General features: G+C 29.0%; 2 protein-coding genes across 3 annotated transcripts in view; one reads left to right on the top strand and one right to left on the bottom strand.

Moving 5' to 3' along the window:
- LOC130448214 (homeobox protein PKNOX2-like) overlaps positions 1–4,659 on the top strand; it is a 53,724-nt gene extending 49,065 nt beyond the window's left edge. Inside the window, exon 9 of the mRNA XM_056785491.1 lies at positions 208–4,659. The gene's annotated coding sequence lies outside the window, so the exon portion shown is untranslated. The remainder of the gene's footprint in view (positions 1–207) is intronic.
- Positions 4,660–8,744: 4,085 nt separating this feature from the next.
- LOC130449211 (uncharacterized) lies at positions 8,745–20,354 on the bottom strand. 2 transcript variants are annotated; one of them, XM_056786891.1, is made up of 6 exons: positions 20,081–20,354; positions 18,545–18,811; positions 17,526–17,775; positions 16,948–17,048; positions 16,190–16,334; positions 8,745–14,003 (listed from the first exon to the last, which is right to left on the bottom strand). In XM_056786891.1, exons 1-6 carry the CDS (start codon positions 20,210–20,212, stop codon positions 13,780–13,782), a joined length of 1,119 nt encoding a protein of 372 aa, XP_056642869.1. In that variant the 5' UTR covers positions 20,213–20,354; the 3' UTR covers positions 8,745–13,779. The 2 variants fall into 2 exon arrangements, with proteins under 2 accessions (XP_056642869.1, XP_056642876.1); XM_056786898.1 differs by having other exon boundaries at positions 8,745–13,970.
- Between the last annotated feature and the right edge of the window lie 399 nt (positions 20,355–20,753).

The following is a 20,753-nucleotide window of genomic DNA, read 5'->3' as shown; positions in this document are numbered from 1 at the left end:
AAAATATGTAACCAGTATAAAAAGTATGCAAACACTTTCATACTTGGCACTGTAATAAATTGCTTAACTAATTATGTCCATGAAAAATTGAGCCAATAAAAAAATATTTACACAGTTGCTGGATACCTAGTTTGGATAGTTACATATAAAACAATTATTTATTGTATTCACATTAGTCTAATCTATCTCTATTAATTTTTTTTTCAGATAAGCTTGTAGGCGGAGGTTAATTTAAGTAATCGTTTGAATTCATTTTATCAATTTGATCATCATTTCAAACATACAATTTTGTTCAACATTTGTTGTTATTCACCAAATCCGAAATGTGTAATTATAAATGGAAGTTTATTTATAGACGTTCTAGAAGAAAGTATATTGTATGTAAATTATGATCTAACCCACAGTAGTGGGATTGTGTCACAAATTCCAATTGTGTAAAGATTAAACTACACAATATTTCTTTAAGATTAGCAATAAAGGAATGAATTAATTTTTTAAACAAGTTCGATATTCGTGTCATCACAGCTATTTGAAAATACTAGTCACAAGACTAATAATAAGTAGTAACCAAATGCAAAAAAGTCACAAGACTGAATGAAAGAAATATATGTAAAGTAGCAAAACAAATAACAATACTTCTTTTGTGTTGCCCAACTTTCATTATTATGTTCTTGGAAACAATCTAAACAAACTTGGTACATCTAACCATATAACCTTTGTAATCTATACATTATTATGCGTTTGTTGATTCAAACTATAAGTTTTAAATTATTATGAAAAATGATTATAAAAACGATAAAATAAGAACATTTATATTAAAACGACTAAGCCATATTACTATTGATTATTGAACTGTTATGTAAAACATATTCCAATTTTTGTCTTTATAAAGTTGATTCAAAGAAAAATTTTATTAATCTAATAAAGATTCGGCGTCACAAATTACAAGGAAATTCCATTTACCCGAAGTCAACTGTTAATTTGAAAAAAACATTCAGTTTGCTTAAGAATGTTTTAAATATCACATTAAAAATGACATAGACGTAAATAAATATTCAGATTGCAACGATCTTTTTGCAATTATCGCTCAAATTCCATTCAATCCTGGTGGAGTTATAATTACTTTGAAACATATCAAAATCTTCATTTACCTCGATGATCTTAGTGTTAAAGTATATTTATTTTAATATATGACCTATAGGCTGGAAATTTTGATAGAGAATAAGAAAATAAAATAAGAACAAAGGACATAGAATGCTGGAGAAGAAGCTAATATTTGAAGAGGATGCAGTTCAGGAATGAAAAAAATAAAAAGTAGAATGCAACGCAATAAAAAAATTATTACTGACATTCGAGAAAATGAAATGTAGACGATAGGAAAAAATAAGTAGATGAGAAAAATGTGTGGGATCGCACAAGAAGGAAAAGATACCTATACTTTAGATTGTTTTACCTTACAAACTAAATAATACATATATTTACATTTCCATGTAGCAAAACTTGATATTGCAATCTGAATATCGAATGGAAAATGTGATTATTTGTTATCAATTGTTAGTTTGTAATTGCTTACTTGTCTACTACTGAGTGCATAAATCATCTCAATGCTAATAACAAACTACGTGGCTCTAAAAAGATTTGTGATAATATACAAGTTTAATTTCAAAATAGCCTGGTGCATTTATTTTTTTAATGTTTTCGTACTATCAAACGCAGCTTTCTTTTTATTTTTTACTCTCTAATTAAAGCTGACATGAAGCATTGTAGTGGTGATCTCCCAAATACAGTTGGCACTCGATAATTCAACAGTTACTGTACCGACTGGTTGTTGGATTACCAAAAAACATTAGATTATCAAATATAAATATTTTCTTTGATCGATTTTAGCCGTATATACGCATGCACATAGTCAAGAAAAATCTACCATCTTTCATTATCAATACCTTGCTTTTAAAAAATTGAATAACATACTCACATAATTAGTTTAGGCATTAATTTTAACATAAAAATATCTTTTATTTCAATTATATAAGAGATTTTAGAATCAAAATGTTGTTGCAATCAAGTACACAATCTTCGCACAAGCATTTGCCCAAACATTTGCAGCCGATATAACTTCAGAAAGTTTACTATTCGAAAGCTCCTCCAATATTTCAACTTCATTAGATGTGATTTTTTTTAATTAGAATTAATGCAAATGCTGCATTAATTACCGCGTCTTTAATGCTAAATTTCCTCAAAAGAGACGTGATCTCTCCGTCTAGTTGGTACACAATATCCGTCAGTAGACGCTTGTTATAATGCGCCGTTAATGTCTTGACGACATTCTAATTCATTCATTGGATCAGAGCCGTTGAGTTTTTCGGCAAATACGTAACCTAAAACGGTCGAAGTATTAAAAAACATCCTATGACTCAAAGGAAAATTACCTCTATGTAACCATTTTTCGTTCTAACTTTTAAGTAATCCATATCTGGATGTCCAGGAGCGTTATCTAGCTTACAGTTACAGAAAACTGCCCATTCTTGAAATGCGATTAAAGTTATTATAAAATTAAACCTCCTGGGACCGACTACAGGCGGTGGCTGACTCACTAGCGCATTTACCGTAAACCTCTTCCAATGCAATAAATTTCAGATATGGCTGTAGAAGTTTCACCACGATCATATCTGTCAATTATTTCCCTTTTTTTTCAGGTTAGGCCAAGAGTCAAGGTTTTATGTTTGCTCAACAACACAAAAACTAGATTAGGTTAGGTTAGGTTAGCTATCGAGCTGAAACACTTCTCAAAATTAAATAAATGCAAATGTTTGCTATAAGAAATTAAAGGTATAACCGACGAACAGCTGTTGATATATCACCTATTTTCGTTCCATTTTTTGAAATTATTTGTCGATATCATTTGTTATATATTTGTTATACTTACTTTTTATCAGGTACCAATTGTCAGGTAATTCATAAAATAAATTCCAGTACCATCCATTAAACATTGAGCAAACTTCTTTAACACCTGATTTTTTTTTCAAGAAATAAGTCTACATATTAATATTGAATACTATTATAATTGAGTTTTGAAAATTGCTTGATAATTGTTCGGCACAGCTCTACTATAATTTATGCCATTATTGTTTTATGATGTGTTTTGGCCTATTTTGAAAATTATTTCAAACACTTTGATAATTTAACATTCCAATGGCACGATAAGTCTTAATCGACATTTAAAAGTGAAATCAAACGATATTAAACTACGTTTAAAAGGCTGATTTAGAACGTACGTATTTTGTTCTTGTAATTATTATTTCATCGAAACCAGTATACGTAATATATACCTCAGAATACTATAAAAGCAACACAATATTTAACTGCAAAAACTTGAAGATGTAATTATAAAATGCTTGCAGTTAGATTTTGTGCGTGTTGTGTATACGCATTCTTGAAATTTATGCTCATTTCAGTATTATATAATTGTAATTTTATTAAAATAAGAATCTACTTACCTGTAAATGCTATACTGTTGAATGTTATTAATATATCTATAGTAGCGAAGTATTCTATTGGTTATCCAGGTTTCTTTTTCAATTTGTGGATTCTAGCGGGCCTTTCATCGACTGGGAACAAAGGCTGTGATACAAAGCAATCGTCGTCTAGTATTTATCGGTATTTGTAGTAGGCTATTCGAAACAATTTTCTTTTTTTCAAAGTATAGTAATGGTCAAATAAATAAATTTACATTCCTCGCAACAGAACAGAATTGATTTTCACTTTACCCTTGTACCGACGAAAGCTTAGTAACGGAACGGGTCCAGTAGTATCATGTCACGGGTTTAGTTTGTTTATGCTAATTGAGTCGATTTGTATCTGGCAACTTTCTTTTCCCAGAGAAAGAGAGACCTTATAGATCTTTAGTATATTCTCAATGCAACAAAAGGTTTTAATGCGAGTATAAAGTTTTTTTAGCGTCATCCGACTCATGACAAGATAACACATATCTTGATTTATCTATGAAGTATTTTTTTCAACAAAAACCAATATACTTTGTTACTTATCCATTTTCTACAAATTATATCAAAACAAAAAGTATTGTTCAGTATTAAAAAACAAGATGAAGAAATTAATTTGTACTCAGAAAATACCATTAGATTGTTTATTGGTAAAAGATCATATAAATTTTCGAGTACAGTTTTAAGTATACTATTTGAAACAAATATACGTAATTATACAATAAATAGTATAAGAGAAACCGAAAAATTTCCATCCAACGCATATATTTAGGAGTTTGTTATTGTAGATCTGTAATTTTTAACTATTTCTGTCTTTATTCTCTAAAAATGGTTGACATAAAATGATTCTTCCTAACATAAGGTCCACTACTTGTGTTCTTAATACAGTAGTATCAGTATTCAATGATTAATCACACAAAACCAAATTTTCAAGTTGAAAAATTTTTAAGAAAATTCTCCATTTCACTAGCATATTTATACACAATTATTCAGACACACATATTTACACAGTTTCAGAAAAAAAAACATTAAAGTTAAGAACAAAAATACTACCACATAAACTTCAAACTACAGAGGCTATTCTTATTTGTATGATTTTTAACTATTTTCTTACTGACATAGTTTCATTATTTTTGATAACCAAATAATGAAACCTACTTAAAATATACAATTCAAATAGCTTTTACATTATATATATTTATATATATATATATATATATATATATATATATATATATATATATATATATATATATATATATATATATATATATATATATATATATATATATATATATATTGAAAGTTTTTAATGTCAATTACAAATTTCTTTTATAAACAATTTTGTGTCGACCATTTTGATCTCCAATGTACAATGTATACGTAATCCTTATAAAACGATGTATATATAAAATTTTGTTTAACTTGCTGTAGTGCGTTATCAATTTTTAAATATAGGTTCAAAAATTGGAAAATATTACAAATATCTGTTGTAAAAAGTCTAACGTTTATTTTTAGAACTTAGTCGCAAATTTGAGTTTTGTAATATATTCGTAATTTTTGAGAGTTGTCCAAAAATAGCAGAATTTCAAAAGTCAATTGTTCTTCTGAATAATATTTATTATTTTCATAACATCATTTCACTTTTTTCATATTTTTTAATGTACTTATTAATCTTACTCTTAAGATTAAAATAATTTCAACGTTTTATTCAATTTATATCACAATACTAATTATGTTATTTTGTTAAAATATAATTTTTGTCAATTGATTTTTTTCTCCACAGTCATATATTAACAGTTTAATCATGGATATACAAGCACTTTGGTGTTTTTATCAAATTATATCTATCGACCTCATGGTTATGATCAATTTACAAATCTGATATTAAAACACATATTTTTTCCCAAACAAATTGATTTGAAAACACGAAAATTGATATTTTTCATCTAAAAGATTTTTTTTTATTTTGGTAGTAATTTAAAGGGATAATATTAAAAAATGAAGTCTTGTAGTCAATAAATTCCAAATAGCACATAATGGTTTTCTAAAAACGCGAGGAAATGCATAATTTGTGTTTAATATTAAACTCAAGTAGTAGATGTCTTACCCCTATTTCAATAGTGCCATAAGCTCGTAAATGCTAATTTTACAGTAAAGCCAAAACAAAAACAATTGTAAATGAAATGTCGATAAAAATCGAAATATCACTTTATTTGTATTTCAGTTTAATGTAAAAAAAACGAAAATATCAAATCCAAAAAAGTTCAAACTACAACTCGCCTACAAAAGTTATGTTTAAACCTCTGTTTGGTGTAAGAAAGAACAACAGAAAAACAAAATAATATTGAGCAACATGGAACGAGGATTTTAAATAAAAATTCTAGCATGGCGTAATAAATAGGTAGGTACGACTTGGGAATCACACTGGCTTCAAATAAAGATACTAAGTCTTTTTTATTGTTTGTGTCAATCTTTGGTTTAGTTGTGTAGGCCGGGATCAGAATCTAATTAGTCATTCTTTGTTCCTCTATTTCATATAACCACCTCTTGGAAATCTTCACTTCCATAAGAGGTTTTGACTTGAAAGAAAACGGGTTCTTCCTTCTCGTATTTCACGAATTTTATATTTGAAGATAAAACTTTTATTCCATTTATGTCTCTGTCAAAGTTGTTGCCGATCTGCATCTGAAGATTTTTTCTATCATAAAAATCAGTGTGGTTATGGCACTACAGTTTTGATTTTTGTATAATCTCTCGACGGAATGAGATGGCTTACGGCACTGTTTATGTTGCAACAGTCGTAACTCATTGTAATAGTGTCACTTGGCGCATCACTCGTTATCTGTTAGTATTAATGATATGGTACTAATAAATCCTGTAAACATCATCTTAAAGTATACATTTGACGAAAAATGTGAATTTTATATTTTTTTGTGATATGGCACTATTGAAATAGGAGTGCGATATCATATCATTCTATTCCCAATAATTTACTGAAAATTTTAAATCCTATATCTTTTTTGTTTCTCATTGATATCTCGAACAATTGTTGAAAATTTCTCATTATCCTGTTTTTATATAGTTCAATATTTATTAAATTAGATAAAGCCTGATTATTTTTAAGAATAACAATTGATCTTTTGCAAAATTTGTAACAAAATACGTAAATATTTGACTGATTATTTTTTGGACAATATAAATCAGTGTTATAGTTTTAGTTGCTATGTCGGTCTGTGATAAATTAACGATTGCTCGAAGTCATTAAAGAAGAAGAAGCAGTAGACAACAAATTTGGAAGTCAAACAGTATTGTCACCTTTGTTTTTGTAATTTCATATTCTTAGACGTTTTTTCATTGACCATTTATCAGAAAGCTGAATTTTAGTCCTTTTAAAATAAGTTATCAATAAGTTTATGGTTATCTTATTATATTGAAATAGGATAGTGCCATATAAACTATAATAGTATATAATTTTAATCACAACAAGTACATAAATATTCGTTTATTATGGATTAACATATTTTTTTAATATCCATACATTAAATCGATTAATACATGATCTTTTCACTAAATTATCCCTCTTCAGATGTATCACATTTTAAGTTATGTAAAGTCTACTGTTATCTGTATAGTTGAACCTAAAAACTCCAGTAAGAGATGAAGATGGCATTACAGCACACACATTACAGATAGATTGAGATATCCAATCAGTTATTATCCATTTCCATCCACCATACCATCACGCCCAATAACACTGTCTAGCGCGCATTTCCATAACTTCACTTGTTTTATATTGAAAACCTTATTGACGGGAATCTTCACATTTATTCCTTCAATACTGAAATAGAGAGTGGGCTGTGAGGAATTGGCCCTTTGTACTTTTTTCAATTGAAATTGCTAAATGTAAGAAAAGCTTGAATAAGGACAAAGTTCCAATTCCTTACAGTCCTCTCTATAGTTAAGTAGTCAAGGAATAAATGTGAAGATTCCTGCCAAGGAGGTTATCCCACTGGAATTAATTTCCACGGGAGAAGGTTTATTGGTGGTAAAACACATCCACGGTTCTAAAAACTTAATTATCCATTTGGAAAACGATTCGAAAGAGGATGAGTGAGTCTTTTAAGGATGAAGATCGATTTAAAAGTTTGGTGTACAGATGTAATTTTTCTGTTTTCTAATAAGTTCTTTATTCACTCAACGCCACGGATGGGTTGTAAGGCGGATTCAATTTAATCATAAATGCGCGGATCTACCTCTTCTTAGTTAGCGTGTGTTATAGAAATATTTAAAATATTTCAATCTAAAAAAAAAAAATGCTGAGAAATTTGAGTTGTAACTATTTTATATTGTCAAAAATTTTTTACGTTCTAGGCGTACTTGAATCATGAGTATACAGATAGAAATGAATTACAAATACAAAGAAACAATAGTGATGTGATAATACTTTTTGAACAGCTTGAATTTCAGATACTTTTAGGTATTGATGCTTCTTATGACTATATTATGTATACGCTGAATACTCAGTTAACTAGATCTAAGGAAAATACCTTTAGGATGAAAATTTTAGAATTATAAAAAAACTAGGTTTTTGCCTCGAAGATTGTATGAAAGAGAAACTACTTCCTCTAACTTTTTCTTCTTGTTTCATATTGTTGTTGGAATGTTTTGTTACAATTGTTTTTGTTTTTGTTGGAAGTAGTTTCATTTTTCAATCAACGGATAAAAAAGCGAGTATTTTTTATTAACGCAATATTTGTTAGTAAGGCTACATGTATTTTGATTGTATCAATTAAATCAAAGATAAACTTATTTTGTTTTTTTTTTCATACACTTTTCAATTGTAACCATTTTTCTTAACACAGCTGGTGTTTTATTTCAAATAAGAAAGAATGTATAGTTCAACGACTGAAGTTTGCTTACAAAATTTTATTAATTTGCACAATCCGTTGAATCGTTGTCTCCAACAAATCCATTAAAATAAACTTACTGTTTCCTAAGTGTTTTTGTCTACACAATGCCACTAGAGTAACTGAAATATATTTTAGAAACACCAAATGATTTGATAAAGTATAGTCGTCCTTGAGAATTTTTTATACAACACGGAATTGCACATTACTGCTGTATACTGCTACACACTTCAAACTGTAGATAGATAAAAAATAATATTTCCAACTATTTTTTTTTGGAGATTTTCTTTTCACGACTTCCCTTAAGTAATCTGATGTATAAATAACAAATTGATTTAGACTGAACTTTTACTATATTTGAACATAAAAAATAAAAATACATTTATTATTATTAATATATTTACAGACAATAATCTAATAAATATGTAACAGGTATTTTGGTGTATACAAACGTAATAAAATTCTTCATAAAATAAAAATACTAGGTATATGAAAATAAACAAATTTTACTCAATAAATTAAGCAGAAACGTGATTCAGTTTGTCTAACTGCGATTTACAAACGGGATATCAAAAGTATAAAGGACGAACCATTTAATAAAGCTTTATAAATATAAATTTTTGACAATAATAAGAGTTCGTATCATTGTAGTACTCCAAAAATGAAAGCGCATATTTTTATCTTCAAATCAACAATACAAAGTATAAAATATAATAAAAATTATGTATAAAGTGAAAAATTAATATATTTATGCCTCGCATATATTTTTTCTATATTAAAGTGGTTCGGTGCTATCACTTTTTCTGATCGATAATTTTGACTAAATATAGATTTGATGAATTAATAGAAGTACACCAATGATATAAGGCTCTTAAATAAACGTAACCATACAAAAATAAAGGATTAACAATAGTATAAAAATAATTTTTTTTAAATACTGAATAGTGCAAAGGCCTATGACAGTAAGATAAATAAACTGATTTTAATCTAATAGGGTACTTGCATTTTTTAAAAAGTATTTATTTTATAAGTTCTTATTATGAAATAATGTCAGAAAGTAAAGTATTTAATTAAAAGTTAAAAAATAATATCTAAATATTTAATTGAAAATCGCAAAAATTTCAAATTTTTAACAACACCAAAAAAAAACGATTCTCATTGGTTTTCAGTTGTGACATCATAGGTTTAATAAAAACATTGAGCAGTTGTCTGCTTGATTATCACGAGGTTATCGTTGCCTGAAACGTAGCGAGTGCTATTATAATCCAGTTTTTATTTATTAGTTACGTATAGATTAAACATTTGTCTATATATAAACATAAACATAATTACATAATCAGGTTAAAAATTAAAAGCATAATAAACTTAATTACTATAAAATATTAAAAGAAGTTAAATCTTACTTATATTAAAATGATCCTGGCAACACAAATAATTACATCTTACAGGATCGTCTAAACGACCAACACTTTCAAACCTTTTTTGGTGTAGTATATTCTAAGTTCATAAAAAACTTTATTAGATTTATCATGATTTATACACCATTTTTCATAACGCTTATTTTGGGAAATCTGTCATATTTACTTTGTATCATATGTTCAGTGTTTATTTTATACCTATAACGTCACGCAATATGGCGGCCTTACTGAAATATTTAAACTACCTACAAAATTTTTAATTATTTTTTTCTCTATAAATATTAGTCAAAGAATAAAAAATTATAATAAAGATTGTATATAAACTATCCACAACTATTTTTGTCTCAAACCATGCAAGTACCCTATTGTAGAACACAGTGAATCTGATATGCTAACCACTATTTTTCAATATACTTTTTTCACTTATTAATATTGATTTTTGTCATGTTTAATACGTACATATTTCTTGATCACCAATAGATGCTGTAATAATGATTCATCTTAAATCGTTGAATAAATTGGCTTTCACTGAATGGATAGTTTTCTCAATGTGATCACAAAAATGTAATAATTAGTTATTTCATATAAAAAAAAGTGTCGTCGTCATACATTTAATTAGTAAATTCAAACTTGTAGTTTGACCTAGGCCTTCTAATGAATAAAAATCAACAAGCACTTTGATTTGATTTAGAACGTATATTCGAGTTAAAGAAACTTGCGAAAAATGAGTATTTTTCAAGAGAGCTATTAAGAAAAATTTTAAATTAAGTAAAAAAATAAAATTTACGTAATAATTTCAATATAAGAAAAATTTCTGGTAACTTTGAAATAGGGATATTCACTGTGAAAATTCGGATTAACTCAACAATCGTTTTCAAAGGAATAAACGTTGTTTTTTGTACATATTTATAAATAACAAAACATTTCCCTACTTTTAAATCGTATCATTCAAATGCTAAATGGAAAAAAATAATTCTTCGTATTTCGAAAACTCGAGGAACGGGACAACAGAAAGAATTAACAAAACGTGGTATGTATTCAAGTATTTCTGACGACAGACGATACGTTGAATCATCAACGGTGCGTCATGCGCATCTTTACCCCTTGCCTCGCTCGGTAATTTTTTTACAGCTGGTTTATCTGCGTCAGTTTTAGTTGCAGTGTTCGAGTGTTGTATAGGACTATTGTATTACGGTTTGTTTACCTGCGTCAGTTTTTATTGCAGTGTTCGACTGTTGACTAAAACTACATATCTGTGATTAACGTTCTTAGTTATTAAACATAATGACTACCGGTACCAAACGTAAACATACGACTTGTACCTTAAAAGAAAAACCCGAGGTTATGAATCGCTTAGATAAAGGCGAGAGTGTTACAAAGCTAGCAGTAGTATTTGGAGTAGGCAAGACAACAATTTCTGATTGGAAAAAACGTACCAAGCTGAAGCAGTTCTGCACAGCATCATCGTCTAGCCAAATTTTTGGAAATCGCTAAACATCCAAAGTTTCTAAGTTTGACAAAGTCGATGGAATTCTCTTTTTATGGTTTGTCCAAGAGAGAGAAAAAGGAACACCATAAAGTGGACCTCTTGTACAAAAAAGCTGTGCAACTAAACAATTTAATGAATGGTGATCAATAGTTTACTGCAAGTAATGGGTGGTTGAACCGTTGGAAAGTTGGTCACGGCATCCGCCAGTTGACAATAACATTATAATGTTGAATGTTAGTGTTCTGGTAATTAAACAGTGTGTTCAATATGAATATCAACATCAGTCCTAGAAATTCCAACTTGAAATAATGGAAGTGCCTTTCCAGTAATTTAAAGTAAAAAAGTTATTGTTCACATCAAATAGTGCAAAACCTACAATCTAAAAATAATTATCAAATCTAGCATTTTTTTGTATTTTGGAATTTTTGTTAGGTGGAAATTTATAAAAAATATTTGTTTTTTAAACGATACTAATTTAAATATATCTACCAAACAGAAAAGTGAAAGTTGCAACATTGCATATGTTGTCTCTTTCTTTTGGTACATTAAGATCTGCAGATATTGTATAAAACACATTTGTAATTTCTGGATGAATTACATACAATAAGCTGTATCACAATGCCATAGACCAGAATAAGAAAACTCAGAATGAAATCAGAACTAACCAGAATCACAAGTCATTGAACCCTGAAGTGAAATTAAAATGTGGTTTAACGACAATAATATTATAGAAAAAAATATATTGTCAATATCCAATTGAATATTGATCCTAGGCAGTTTGCAACTATAAAATGAAAGAACATTTCGTGTTTGTACAAATTAAATAAACCCTTTTATATTTTCACTATAACTAAAAAAAAAAAAAATAAATACTTCCCCCACCATCATTTCGTACAAAAAACACATTAGAGACTCAATTAGGGTCTGACTTAAAAATAACAGTTATTTTTCACTTAATAACAAAAATATTAAAGATTAAATAAAGTAAATATTGCCAACCTCACCTTAGAAGAACACTTAATTTTTACCTAAAATTTTTATTCGTATAGATTGACTGTTTGGAAATAGTAATGTCTAGTATTTTGATCAAAATTTCTTAATATGTTCAATTTTAAACTGAGAAACTAAGTCCTATTTAAAATATTTCATTTGTAATGACATTTTAATAGCAATGATGACGCCCGCGCCTCATAACTAGGCTAAAGCTTACGAAGCTCATATTAATGCCTGTCACTTATGATTAAAAAGTATTTTTCACTTGATATTCAGCATAAAATAAAAGTCATTTTGGTGAAATTTCATTCAACAATATAGAGAATAACGCGTCCATGTTAAAACAACTCATGAAGTTACTTCAAATCGTTAATTTATCTTGCCAACAAATACTCGAGTTTTCCTTTTAAGAATAAATTTGATTTTGATTAAAAATTACGATACAAAAAGTGATATTCAAAATGCCGCGGAATTTCTTTTCTTATTAAAATTACTAATTTGAAAATTTAATCACAAAAAGAATTTACCAATGAAAAATGCTCTTGTTTTTACTGTTTATAAAAATGATAAATATTGGAAGCCGTTAATCAATTATAAACATGTATTATTTCAACTAGTCGTACATTGCATTTCGTTGTCATCACATTCCATTGTCTCCTCTGACCCAATAATCGAATTAGAAAAAATCGTGGAAAATAAATATTTCAAAAAATCAGAAAGATTCTAGTAAGAAGTGATGATATTAAGGCAACTTGATATGGTGCAATACAACTTGCAAGAAATTGTATGCAATTTCTTGCAAGGTAAAAATATTCCATAGATGAATATTGCAATTCGCTTGGCATTATACAAGTATCTTGCCATTGCATAATGGTTGTCCCTAACATAAATTCCATGAGTGAATTGAATAAATATCTCACCTAAAATTATATTTAATATTTTGTGACCAGTTTAAAAATGATAATAACAAAACTAAGTAAGTAACAAAGTGGAGAGTGGATCAATGTCAATAATTAAGTCTACTGATGTCTTGCTTTTGGAGCCTGATGGACACATTGGTTCATAAAACAAAAGCAAATAGATTTCACCCTAGAATTGCAGCTTTCGCGCAATATTCGTCTATGCAATATTTTTATCTTGCAAAGAATTGCATGCAATTTCTTGTACATTTTATTGCATCATGTGAAGCGGCCTTTAAGACTGTGATGTATTGTATGCAAGATTTCTTAAAATCCTGATAAGAAAATGGAGGAACCTCAATGATACGACGTACATGCGCCAATTGTTAAAATATGCAATACTTTTGGATTAATTTGGTTTGACATAGAAATCTATTTTTATAAGATACTACGCTCATTATCACATTTTTAAATGCAGCTTTTAAAAAAATCCCTAGATATTACTTTTCCCACTATGCCATTTTGAAGATCAGTCATATTATACTCATTTAAAAGTCATTTTATAAAAAGTTACCGGTTTTCCAATACTTCACATTTCACTTTTGCCAGATCTACTTGTTCTTCTTCAATATCTTCCGGTTCTTCCTTGACCAAAACTTCAGAAGGGGCAGGTAAGTCGACTTCTTCTAGAGGATTTATTCCTTCCTCGGGTGATTGGCCGCTTATTGCCGTTTGCGGGACTAAATCTTCATAATCCATCTCTAGACCAAGAGGAGAGTCATATATATCTTCGGCTGAAGAAAAAGTGTAATTATGAAAATACATAAAATATTGAGATTCGCAGCTAAAATTTCCTGGGTAATTTCCAACTGTTTCAACAATGAGAATGGCTTATTCTTGTGATTGCTGCAAATCCGCCAAAAATGTTGATTGGCTTGATACCCTCCACATTCTCCTTTGTATGAGTTTTCTTTAGATATGAGTAATACGTCAAGCACTATTAGTTACATACTACAGCCTTCTCTTATTTACAAACACACCTTGTGGTTCACAGACTGTTAATTATTATTCAGTCTAAGCTTGTTATATAATAAAATTCTCTTATTTTTGTGATACTCCTGAAATTTTAACTGCAATTCTCGCACTACAAAACCAGATATTTTTTTGTATTAGTGTCTTAGAAAGTTTTATATGAGAATAGAATGTGTCTTAAACTCAACGAGGATGGTCCTTGAAGTACCTGGCCTAACCTAGAGATGGCAGTAGTTAGTATTTGTTTGGTAACCATCAATAATGAACTATTTCGAACTTGAAAAAAAAAAAGAAATCAAGCAAAAACGGCTAAGAAGAAAGTGTTGTTTCATCAAGACAATGCACCAGCTTACATATCTGTTATTGCAATGGCCAAAATTAATGAATTAAACTTTCAATTGCTACCTCGTGCCCCCTATTCGACAGATTCAGCTTCCTCGGATTATTTTCTGTTCCCAGGCTTGAAACAACGGCTCGATTTCGCAACAATGAAGAGAAAATGTAATGTCTATTTTGAGGAGCTGGACAATTCTTATTATCAGTAACATAATCGAAGAAATTCTTCATTTATAAATTTAACTGTAAAAGTGAATATCACTTCTTTAAATAATATGATGGATGAAGAAGCTCTACTGTAGCAGAAAGTTATTTTGAGAATAGTATATTTGATAAGCTTGATATATCAAGAAGAATCCAATGTTTTCCTAGTACTGTTCATTACAAGGTAAGAAATCCATTAATTCTGGAGATTTATCAAAAACTTTGACATGAATTATTGGTTCTTAAGCGATCATAAACGTTATTAATGGAAACGTGAAAATAAAATTTGAACAAAAAATAAAATTTATTTCAATAAAATTTTTAATGTTGGTTCTAATAATAAATAAATAAAATGTGATTGATTTATTTTTATTATTCCTTCGTAGTGTAACGCTCTTTCGTCGCTACATGACGGTTTAACGCCACAGCTCAGGTATAGGATTGCCTCGGGCGCCAGTTTTTCATCGTGGTATGCTCCACTTGCTCCGAGCAGCGTCAGTGAAGAAAATAAAATACTCCAGGAGTCAGTATGATGATAACGAATACGCCGAAGCCAGATGAACAGATTTTACTTGCCCTCCTTGCTAGTATTACTTAGGAAGTTATCCTGTTGGCTATGCACCCTTGTCTTCTTATTCTTGATGTCTTGATGTGGGTGTGTGTTTTCGCTGCCTCGGGTAAATCCTTTCTAACCTTCTTCGATAAGAAAAGATGTAATCAGAGTGGTCCTTCGCCTTCTCTACAGTGTCCCTGATGTATAACTGCTTATGAAATGCGGAGTTACCGTGTTGGGGGTGTCATTTGTGGCTTCCTTAAACAACTCGGTGCCATCTCTTCCACTGCTGTACATGCTTCCCTTTCTCAAGCTGTGGAGTCGCCTTTATTTTACATTAAAACTGGGCTGATTTTCTGGTTATATTTGAAAAATGCATTACAGTAGATGAAGGGGTACTTTACATGGTTCATATGTGACTGGATAAATCTTCAATTATAAGGAGATTATGGACAAAATATCACAATCGATTCAACGGATTGCTTATCTACCTATAAGGTAAATATAGTGAATAATTGAATTTGGCATTAGTATATGTTACAAAATGCTTACTAAATTTTTCATTAGAATATTTGTCTGGCTAATAACTGTGAAACACTAAATGCAAAAGGTTTTAAAAATATCAATGGGACCATCAAACAAATGAATAAAAGTCTAACTATTTCACAAATTGAGATGCTGTTATTTATTACTTTAAATAAACAATTTTAAGTGTATAGGAACTTGTATAAAAAATATTTCATTAACTTTCCTAGCCTCAACATCGGTCTCACATTTTTGAATCTATTTATATATAAAGCTGCCTCTTAAAACCACAAATCTCAATATTTTGCAAAAGATACAAACAATGGATACCTGTTCTCAAACCCCTCCTCTTAAGTTTCGTAAGGTCCTGCAAAATCCTTCTTCTAGCATTTATGAACCAATTTTCAACTTGTAGAAGTGATAAATTGGTTTCTTGCATTAACATCTGTTTCTCTTGGTCTGTAGGATAAGGATGCTACAACAAAAAAACGAGTCTGAAGCATCATATAAAATGAGGAAACGAAAAATTAAACTATGTTATAAACCACCCTCCTTATTCACTTGATCTATCACCATGCTAATATCAAGTTTCTTGGAGTCACATTTTTTCTAAATATTACAGAAAAATGAACCATCAGTGTTTGAAATGAATAATTTTATCTAATAACGTATTTGCGTAACATCATTGGGTGTTTGGACATGGTTTAATTATAGAAAAATTCAAATGATAAAATCCTATATATATTAAATATCTAATATTTCACTCAATTTCAAATAGCCATAAAAATAACTTCATAAACTTCAGGTTTTTTTTAAAGATAGAGAAAACTAGTAACACCAGTAAATATTATCAAATGACAAACGTTTTTTGAAAGGCAAGGCAACTACTTTCGCGGGAATATCGTTGCTTAAATTCTAGGACCCGGTAAGTTCAAAAAATGCCTTTTTGTTTTTTGCATGTCATTCAAAAGAGAATTGAAAAATGCACCTCAAGACAACTTATGTTCATAAATTATCAAAAAAATATATGAATTATGATCGTGATGTATACATAAGTACAGTAATCACTTAAACAACTAAGAACTTACATCTGTATGCCTGAATAACCATTTTTTCAAATGATTTTTAGCTTTTGTAGGGAGGTGTGGCCTTTTTGTTAAAATATTTTTAGTAGTTTCCTTCTGTGTGGCTAAAAAAAAAACGTTTTATAGTGGCAAATTAACATCTCTTCTATTTGTCAAAAAATACAAATACTTGTACATTCTAATTTTTTAATAAAATTAGAGTTTTAGTTGGGATCATTAAAATCTACAATTAAAAAAAATTGTTTGCAAAATTCATGTTTTAATGGAAAAAAATTACATTATTTTGTTCCATGAAATATATATAAAAAAATTTCTTATTACTGATTATATGTATTTCAAATTTGATGTAATTAATGTTAATTACCAGTAAATTGATATTTATGTAACAGTTGTTCATATTCTGTTATTAATTTTTTTACAACTTCACAAAAAATTGTTATATAATAATTTATATAAAAACTTTTGAATAGATGTTAAAATTTAACATAAAAACACTTGGTTACTCTAAATCCTCTATGCTAGTATATACAATACTTAATTTGGCATAAATATTATCTTGTTATATTGAGAATGCTACTTACATTTGGAACATATATTATTGTGTTTTCTTAGAAACTGTAAGCTTTTGTAGCTTTCATTACAAAAATTACATACAAATTCATCAGTAGGGGAATACAGTCTATTTACACTCACTCGTCCTCTTGGGTAATGCTTATAGGGCTTATGAGATTTTACAGGTCTAATATTAAGTGTTTCGTCTGAAGTTTCTTTATTAGTACTACATGATAGATCCTCTGATTCTAATGTTGGAATAGGCTCTTCACTTTGTATCTAAGAACATCACATCAAATAATAAATTTTTTATAACAAAAAAATAGTGTGGGATTTTATAATGAAAAAAACCAAAATCATTTAAAATTTATTTCATCACCACCCAGGTAGGAATGACACACTTTCAAGAACAAATATCACAACAATCTTCATTGTTGAAATTTGGTCAAAAATTCATTTACATAATTACATTAGTTTTCACAAACCCAGTTAATAGTTCATAATAGTATTATGGGGTCGTTGAGCATATATAGGGCTCCAGATAGTGCCCCATTTGACGTTAGCAAAGGCTGATGTCCTTTTGAAGCCGATCAAGTACTTTGGCTTGAACCTTTTGATGTCATCAGGCTGTGAGGTTCGCGCTCGTTTGAGTACTAGGCACTCACAGAAGACGTGGTCTGCAGTTCCATCCTCCTGCATGTATCAGCGGCACTCTGGATCGTCCGTGATACCCATGGTGTGGAGATTGCATCTTAGATGCCCGTGCCAGTCACTAGTCGGATTTCCCGATTTTTTAATTGGAGCAGTTGTTTGGTAAGGGACACACAAGGTTGCATTTGTTACCCCAGTGACCAGGCACTCGAATTTGCAGCCATAACTCACCAGATTTTGTAGTACTTGATTTGTATGGCTACAATCTGAGCAGATTGAGATTATATTATATTATATAACATAATAATATTATTATTGTTAAAATACAAAGATATTATAAGAATTTTGTATAATCTAAACTGTTATTGATGTTCTTCAGTTTTTTCCACAGACTCACCTTTAAAAATTTTTCAGGTTGTAAAGTGGTTGGTTCTTCTGTTTCCTCTATTTTGGGGACAAGTAATGCTAATTTGTTCAAAGGAGGTACATCATCAGTAGATATATGTGATAGATCATAACTAATTTCATTAAAACCAACTTGCGCTTCAATATGCTGTTGGATTTTCTTTTCAACAAACAAACACCGTATCTTAAAATCATAAGCTGATTTTAGAGCAGTTCTGCAATTATTGCATATTACTGGATTAGGTATTAAATCTAAAGCCTGCAATAAAGAGTTAACAGATATTTTAGAAAATACGAAAATTCATAAACAATATATATAGGAAAAAAGGTTTTATTTTGAAACTTGAGTAATTTAATTTTTTACAAAAGTAATGTGGTAATTATGTATTAAATCATCTGACTGGCGTCTTTTTAATGGAGTTTTATAGATTAGGCACTAAAAGTTGTAGTTCTTTGCAAAGCTCATAAAATTCTATCTTTGTTTTCTCCATCTAGACATAAATCATTATGGTGCTTCAAAAGCTCCGTATTTGTCAAAAATCTCAAATTACTTATGTCATACAAGAATCCAAAATTGTTGTAATATTCAGTTAGTGCAGTGCAACCATTGTAATAGAATAATTAATTCTGAATTTCAGCGGAATCTACAGCTTCTCAATTAAACACTGCCTTTTTTGAAGCCTTTTTCCCATTGGAATCTCACAACTTATATGAATTTTGTAGGCTTTTGTAGTACTTTCATTAAAGACTGTTTTCCGAAATTTGTGGATCCAGTTTCCAACATTGCGCAAATTGTCAATAGCAATTTTGATGGCAACGCATTAAAAGAAACCTTTCAAGCATAGCCACGCCACTGTAGCAATTGGATATGTAAAGGAAAGCATCAATCAAAACTTAGCATAAGATTTTATTAGCAGTAAATAAATATGCTTTTATCATTTTTAAGATGTAATTTTCACGATATATTTGACAATTAAATGAGTTATTGAATTAACTATCCATTTTTTTACACAGTCAAAACATTAAGTATGAGTAGGGTTTATAATAATGTTTTGTATTTATAAATTTGAATATTATGACAACCCTGCTTTGCTCACTTGTTTCTGGCATAATAAACAACAAATTCTTATATTTCAATGACTCATTAGAAACAAATAAAATTTGTTGGGAAAAACAATCAAACAGAAGTCAATTCCAAAATGTATAAACAATTTGAAAATGTGTTTATATTGTTGTTTTATTGCTTAAAATAAGGCATTCGTCGTGAACATCTGAATTTGACCTTTTAATGCATGTCAAATATATTAAAGAAGGTTATCATTGATATTCAAAATCTTTTTAGGATAATAAAAATAGTGTATTGTCATACTGACATTTTCCTGTTATGATGTCAACACGCCTACTGTCACTATATTATAAAATAAATGCGTGTCCTAATTTTTATTTTAATACTGTTATAAAAATGAACATAATTGTTTGAATAAAACATTATGGAATTAAAGAAATAAAAATCAATAAACAAACATACCATTTCCGGAATGCACGTAGTTAACTGGTCACGGTAGGGCATGAACCCTGTAAATGATTCAACAGCGTTAATATTGAAATATTTTGAGCCTCTTTGTAGTTTTATTAAACACAAACGGCACACTTTCGTCATGATTACAAATATGTAACATGAAAAAACACTATGCTAAAAAGAACATAATAAACTTCAATTACATAAGTTTTGTGTAGTCTAGGTAGGTGTAATGAACTGCTTTTTTTCTCAACAAATTTGACATTTTATTAAGGGTGTCAAAACAAATGACATTTAAGTGTCAAATGGCATGCAGAGAAGCCATCATTTTGTCAGGAAAGATTTTGATTATTTTCTGTGTGTATTAAAGAAATGGAATATTCACAGTTTAGCTATTGAAATATAGAGGGCGACGAATTTCATTTTTTAAATATATTTTAACCCTTAATTGTCTAATTGAATTAATAATTTTATTGAATCAATTAGTCAATTAACAGGTATATATTTATAAACCATGAAAAATATAATCTTTCATATCCAATAGCTTTGAAGACATAAAATTATTAATCTAACGACAAAAAATGCCGAATACTAACTAATCAGTAGCGTATATCAGGGTAGATTCAGTAGTTAAGCATGTATTAATTCGGGATTTTTAGATTAATATGAATTAAAAAAAAAG

The sequence above is a fragment of the Diorhabda sublineata genome, chromosome 1 (genome assembly GCF_026230105.1).
Source record: "Diorhabda sublineata isolate icDioSubl1.1 chromosome 1, icDioSubl1.1, whole genome shotgun sequence".
In the NCBI taxonomy this organism is placed as follows: Eukaryota; Metazoa; Arthropoda; class Insecta; order Coleoptera; family Chrysomelidae; genus Diorhabda; species Diorhabda sublineata.
Note: the sequence above shows the minus strand (reverse complement) of the source record. Positions and strands in the feature narration are given on the sequence as shown.